This window comes from Alosa alosa, chromosome 11, assembly GCF_017589495.1.
Source record: "Alosa alosa isolate M-15738 ecotype Scorff River chromosome 11, AALO_Geno_1.1, whole genome shotgun sequence".
Taxonomy (NCBI): Eukaryota; Metazoa; Chordata; class Actinopteri; order Clupeiformes; family Clupeidae; genus Alosa; species Alosa alosa.
In genome coordinates, this window is record NC_063199.1 from 26138903 (window position 1) to 26146003 (window position 7101).

The following is a 7101-nucleotide window of genomic DNA, read 5'->3' on the forward strand; positions in this document are numbered from 1 at the left end:
CTCCCAAAGGTTTTTACGCATTGCATTGTCATGGCTGTATTGAATAGATATCTCAGTCCTGTCTAAATCCTCCCAAAGGTTTTTATGCATTGCATTGTCATGGCTGTATTGAATAGATATCTCAGTCCTGTCCAAATCCTCCCAAAGGTTTTTACGCATTGCATTGTCATGGCTGTATTGAATAGATATCTCAGTCCTGTCCAAAACCTCCCAAAGGTTTTACGCATTGCATTGTCATGGCTGTATTGAATAGATATCTCAGTCCCTGTCCAAAACCTCCCAAAGGTTTTACGCATTACATTGTCATGGCTGTATTGAATAGATATTCAGTCCTGTCCAAAACCTCCCAAAGGTTTTTACGCATTGCATTGTCATGGCTGTATTGAATAGATATCTCAGTCCTGTCCAAATCCTCCCAAAGGTTTTTACGCATTGCATTGTCATGGCTGTATTGAATAGATATCTCAGTCCTGTCCAAAACCTCCCAAAGGTTTTTACGCATTGCATTGTCATGGCTGTATTGAATAGATATCTCAGTCCTGTCCAAAACCTCCCAAAGGTTTTTACGCATTGCATTGTCATGGCTGTATTGAATAGATATCTCAGTCCTGTCCAAATCCTCCCAAAGGTTTTACGCATTGCATTGTCATGGCTGTATTGAATAGATATCTCAGTCCTGTCCAAATCCTCCCAAAGGTTTTTACGCATTGCATTGTCATGGCTGTATTGAATAGATATCTCAGTCCTGTCCAAATCCTCCCAAAGGTTTTTACGCATTGCATTGTCATGGCTGTATTGAATAGATATCTCAGTCCTGTCCAAATCCTCCCAAAGGTTTGTATGCATTGCATTGTCATGGCTGTATTGAATAGATATCTCAGTCCTGTCCAAATCCTCCCAAAGGTTTGTATGCATTGGGAATGAATGTTCTAACTCCATAGGCAGCTCTGACCTCTGATTTAAATGAAGGGCGAAGTGCAAAGTCTGTCACCAGTGTCTTGTAAATGAACTAAATTTAAGGTGTGGCACGTGGGACCATAAATGTTTGAGCTTAGCATCCTGTTCATGGCATTAAACCAATAACAGACTGGTTGTTAAATTATTTAGACTTTAGACTTTACAATGTGCTATCACTTAACCCTTGTTATCCTCAAATCTTACCGACACTCTTTATCCTTGGGGTCAATTTGACCCCAGCTAAATAAACCCTCAGAAAATGATTATAATTCATATTGTTACCCAGTTTTTTTGTGACAGGTACTTAACAAGAGTGTAATAGCCACCACCAAAAGCCATACAAAACAATCCCACCCCCCCCACACCCTTTTATGAACCTTGGAACCCTGGCTGGCAATATTGCCCATCCAGTGTCAGCAGCCCAAATGCTTGCTGTTGCTTCCCCTTTTGACTTATACAGTCCTGCCAAAATGACTTATATGTAATAAGTACTTGTGTATGTAATAATGATAATAACAATATGTTCCCATACTATTCAAATAATAATATCCATAATGTGTCAAATATTCATGTATCCTATGTTTCATCCAGCTGGGGTCAAACTGACCCCAAGGAACATCAATGTACAAAATATTTGTATAGGACATTGAAAACATATTATTGTACAAATTTCATGCTAACTCTGTTGTACCCTTCAATTGAGGAAAAGTCATGAAACATGAAGCAAAAAAAAATTAGGGCCCAGTGTCATCACAGTTAAAAGCTGTGCCCTGTACTTACAGTAACTATTCTGTTTTAATACATGTACTGTGTTGGGCCTGCCTGTCTACCTGCATAGGGAGTGTGCCTATGTTCCCACAGCCCTATGTTACCCCAACCTAACCCTAACTCTAACCCTAACCCTTGGAACATGGGCTGTGGGACGAAAGGGCTGACTCCCCTGTGTAGACTGGGGGGAGACATAACATGAAATTATTTAGTAAGTAGCCAAAAAAATATACATATCATACATTCCTACCCATATGATGATAACTCCTGATGTTTTACACTGGGTTCTTTAACACAATTGCTCAAATTTAGGAATTCAAATGCAGATTCATTTTGAAGCGACACCAGTTTTACTCCATATTTTATGGGGTGGTCACTAAGTCATCTGGGTTTCTGATGAGCTGTTTGTTGTCGTAGGAGAAGGCGGCAGGTCACCTGAGTTTTTGAAGAGCTCCTTGTTGTGCAAGGAGAATGCGGCCATGTTGCCATCCTGGTTGGGTCGGCACAGACCCAGCTCCTCAGTGGCCTGCAGCAGAGTACAGCGTGATGCGGACAGCAGCAGGAAATCATTGAAGTCGTCCTCCCCAGGGTGGACAAGCAGGCCAGCACCTACAGCAGAAAGAGAGAGGTAAAAATGTGGGTTTGATCACCAGGGAGCCCGACTGCTGCCTCTCCTCCCCTACCTGTGTTGTATATCTCTCTGAAACAACACACTTTCAACAGTACACACACCCGTGCCTCCTGAGACCAGATGCTACTAGTAGTTCATATGAGGGTTTTTCTGTAACTTTTAACCTTTCATCTCTCACCTCCCTGGGTCTGTGGCTTGGACAGAAGCCTCATTATCCAGTTCTTGGTGTTTGACTCCACCGTCTCTCCCAGCTGCAGCAGCACCAGCGGCTCCACCCTATCAGATGCACAGCAGGGGCAGTGGGCGGGACTCCAGCCAGATATCCACCAATCGGTCAGCTTGGGACCACGTCCCTTTTTGGGGTTCTTGCCCTTAGGTGTATCTGGTAGAAGAGGGGTTTCGTCCGAGCAGTCCATGATGGGACTCTACACACAGGGAGCAGATGAGATACATACTCATGAGCCCATCTCCTTTCTGTTCTTTACAGTGTCATATTGTTGTGTTGACCTTCCGCACACACACTATAGAATTCTAAATAGAATTCTAGAACATGTATTTCCACTTGCACTGCATGTAAGGCCTGACTGGCTGCAGCACTCTGGACATCAACAGACATGCCCACTCCAGTCTTGCAGGCTTCCCTAGAGTTTTGATACCTGTGACTAATATCTAGTAGACTTGCCCTATAAAAGGACTCTGTATCTGTTGCCTCGACGTGAGGTATTGTTTGTATTAACTCTACTAAACCGTGTCCATTTGTGGATATACTTTTGAGATTACCTGTTTAGCCTATTTCCAGTTTTGACCTTGCCTGCCTGTTTTTTGACCACACTTGTTTGGATTACGTTTTGGATTGTTCGCCCTGTCTTTGGATTCCCTGTGTACTGACCTTGGCTTGTTTGTTGGATACTCTTTGGATTATGGACTTGTTACCTCCACTGAGTAAACAAAACCAAACTGCACTTGAGTGTGAGATTTTAATTATCATCACACTGCAGTGCATTTACATTTTACTTTTATTCATTTGGCGGACGCGTTTATCCAAAGCAACTTACAGCAATAGGACATTAGGCATTTTAACATTTCAGCTAAAGAGCTACAGTTGTAGCATTAGAATAACATTTAAGCTATTAAAATGTATGCATTTAAGCTATAGAGCTACAGTTGCAGCATTAGAACAACAATTAAGCTATCAACATTTAAGCATTTTTACATTTAAGCTACAGAACAACAGCTACAGCAATATAATAACATTTAAGGTACAGTGCAGAGGAGACTATAGCTAGGAATTACCACTGCATCTGTCAATACTAGTATTAGAGGATTGAAGTGCCTACATAGTAAGTACAAGTCAAAGTATGGTAGGAGGAGAGGTGGTAGAAGAGAATGTAGAGGAGGAAAGAAAGGGAAGTGGAGAGGAAGGAGGGAGAGAAGGGAAGAGTGTGCATATTAGGTGTGTGAGGCTGTCAGAAGCGCTAGGAGAGAAGGTATTCTTGGAAGAGTTTTTGAAACCAGAGAGGGACGCCCCTGCTCTGATGGGACTTGTCAGATCGTTCCACCGTCGGGGGACCACAGATGATGGCGGCAGTGCCAGGCGACGCTCCTCGGAGGAGCGCAGCAGCGGAGGGGCAACATAAGGCTCTATGAGAGCACCCCGTCAGCCCTATGAGAGCAGTACCTATCTCTGTAGCCTGTCAGCTATGAGAGCAGTACCTATCTCTGTAGCCTGTCAGCTATGAGAGCAGTACCTATCTCTGTAGCCTGTCAGCCCTATGAGAGCAGTACCTATCTCTGTAGCCTGTCAGCCCTATGAGAGCAGTACCTATCTCTGTAGCCTGTCAGCCCTATGAGAGCAGTACCTGTCTCTGTAGCCTGTCAGCCCTATGAGAGCAGTACCTATCTCTTCACAGCTGCTGACACACGTTTCTTGGTGTTTTATGCCCCCAACGTTGTCTTCAAGGCAGCACTGCCTGGAAGGCGCTATGGTTAGACATGGGTTAAGATTAAGGGTTAAGTTTAGGTTTAGGATAAGGTGCCTTTAAGTCGACGGTGGCGACAAGAAACAGAAGCCAGCTGAAATTTAATTAATAAAGGACAGTAAATTGAATTAATATGGCACTAGTGACAGTGGCGTTGACCAAATTTGTGTATAGGCTGAACTGAGTATCTAAAATTTAGCATAAAATGTAGTACTTATCATCTAATAATTCAACAGAAAATTGTATGAATATTAGAAGCATCTGACCTAACTCTTATCCTTCATAACAGCTCACATGAGGCATAAGGAGCATGAATAAATTAAGAGTATACACAAAGCTCACTTCCCAGGTTGCCCTACAAAGATAGTAGTAAGTACAAGCCAGTACAAGCCAGTACAAGTACAAGTATGGTAGGAGGAGAGGTGGGATCGATTCTTTCAGTACACATGAACTGTGCAGTTCTGCAACACTTTTCCCCTAGCATGTTGATTGTATGCACTGTTAGTGTGAGTAAGCATGTTTGTGTGTGCATAACATATGTATAACATTTTTGGCCATTTGCAGAAGAGGTCTGTCGTATTATTCATACACACACACACACACACACACACACACACACACACACACACACACACACACGTAAACACACACACACATGCACATTTGCCTGCAGTGCAATGATACTTTCAGTTGCTACCATGGAAACTGATGACAAATGGATGCATTCATCAGTAAAGTACAGATGATAAGAAAGTCACACCATAAATGCAAAAACCCAGACGTCTACTTTCCATACACTTAGACACACACACACACACACACACACACACACACACACACACACACACACACACACAAATTAGAGACGTACATGGTCATGAGCATATGCAGGCAGAACACACACACACACACACACAAACACACACACTCACATGTCTGTGCATTAAAACACAAGGAATATTGAAACAAAGGGTTTGATGTCACACAGTAGTACTGGCCACAAGCACACAATGTATTCGCTAAGTTAGTGTGTGTATACACACTGTATTCGCTCGAAATGTTCTTTAAAGTACAGAACTATTTCTAACACATTTACGAAGTGGCTAGGCAGAGGCACCAAATGTAATGGAAAGGGTTTTAGTATGTTGTGCTGCTCTGACAGTCCACTGTTATTGACTGTTAGTCTACTGTTTTTGAGTTTGGAGATGTACCGACTCCACAACTGTTGCACTTCCCAGCCAGTTGGTGTAATAGTTTGGTCACTATGAATCAGTGACAATAACTCAAAGACAAACCATCCAAATGGATGACTTATTTAGAAATTGAAACTAGGTAGTATTTTAACCTTTTAATTATTTAACATCATCACTACCACACTTATGGTGAGTTTAATCACAGTTGAATAATTTTGAATATGTCTGAAACTGGTGTGTGCACAACCTCTATCAATGTAAATACAAAAAAAAGTTTTTTAAAAAAGATCAGGTTGTCACATTACCATCCAATCAGTTAAGCCAATTAGAAGACAATTATTATGACATTACCAATCGTTTCTTATTTAAAATGTGCAAAATTGGAAATGTCCTTGTTACCATAGCACTGAAATATTTCACAGGTCAGAGAACATAGACACATTTAAACGCTCTACTGGAGCACAGGGGCTTGACCATGCGAGGGTGCCACAGACAGACAGAGACAGAGATTTTGTGCTTTATAGATAGTTAGATAGATGTCATCACAGTGTTTCACAGAAAGTATTTTACAGTATTTTGAAAATACAAAAATACACAACACTGAAGTATTTTGATACAAAATACGAAGGCATTTTCATCATCTCAATAAAATACAAATTACGAAATATTTGAAATACGTATTTTAAATACATGTATCAGAAATACTGCCCATCCCTGTGTGTGTGTGTGTGTGTGTGTGTGTGGCTGTTCCCTGAAAGCTCTCCCTCCTCTGTCTCTTTTCTGCCTCTCATGGAGGACTTGTTGTCAAAACATTCAGACATCTCGTGGAGGACCACTGTCTTACTCAGCAGACTGCTTCCTCTACTACGCCCCACACCGGAAGTAAACAATCAGAAGAGAAAGTAAGAGAGGGGGACATGAGGCAAACAGAAGAAGGGAGATAGACAGAGAGACAGAGAGACTGTGTGAAAGATAAACGGATATCAGCGACAGATGTGTGACGACGGTGTTGTGTTACCTGTAGCAGATCTGGGGTCCTCTCGCTGAGGTCCTGCCACACCCTCCCCCTCTCCTCTGAGAAGTGTTTCTACAGTACACGGGGGCCGAGAGTCGCACACACACAAACCAACATGCACACAAACACACACACACACTCTCTGTCGCACAGACACAAACACAAACACTCAGGCCTTACGCAGGACCACCGGCCCCACCCACATCATCTCTCTCTCTCTCTCTCTCTCTGTGTCCCTCTCTCTTACACTCCCAGGCCGAGTGTTTAATACGCCTCTGGGCGGGTGGAGCTGCAGAGCGGAATGCAGTGAAACTCCTCTGGTCAGGCCTGCCTCATCCATCACAACTGCCCTGGGTCCTAAAGCCTTCCATATCACAGCCCCATTCACAGGCCTGTAAACATCTCTCCCAGATGACTGGAAAGTGAGTCAGTGAACCCAAATAGTGGCCGCTTGTTAGAGAGATTTATTTGTTCATTCTGGGATTCAGCTAATAGCGCACAGCTGTTCTGTTAGCAGACATCTTGTAACATTTCCATCCATGTGTTATTTGGAAATGC

General features: G+C 42.7%; 1 protein-coding gene across 2 annotated transcripts in view; it reads right to left on the bottom strand.

The window, feature by feature from the left end:
- ano10b (anoctamin 10b) overlaps positions 1-6829 on the bottom strand; it is a 20567-nt gene extending 13738 nt beyond the window's left edge. For both annotated transcript variants that reach the window (XR_007195039.1, XM_048256905.1), the window contains exons 1-3: positions 6547-6829; positions 2535-2781; positions 2161-2334 (exon numbers count right to left, since the gene is read on the bottom strand). Coding sequence is in view for 1 of the 2 variants with exons in the window: in XM_048256905.1 (XP_048112862.1) it covers positions 2161-2334; positions 2535-2772 (412 nt within the window). In the remaining variant the exon portion in view is untranslated. The remainder of the gene's footprint in view (positions 1-2160; positions 2335-2534; positions 2782-6546) is intronic.
- Positions 6830-7101: the final 272 nt, after the last annotated feature.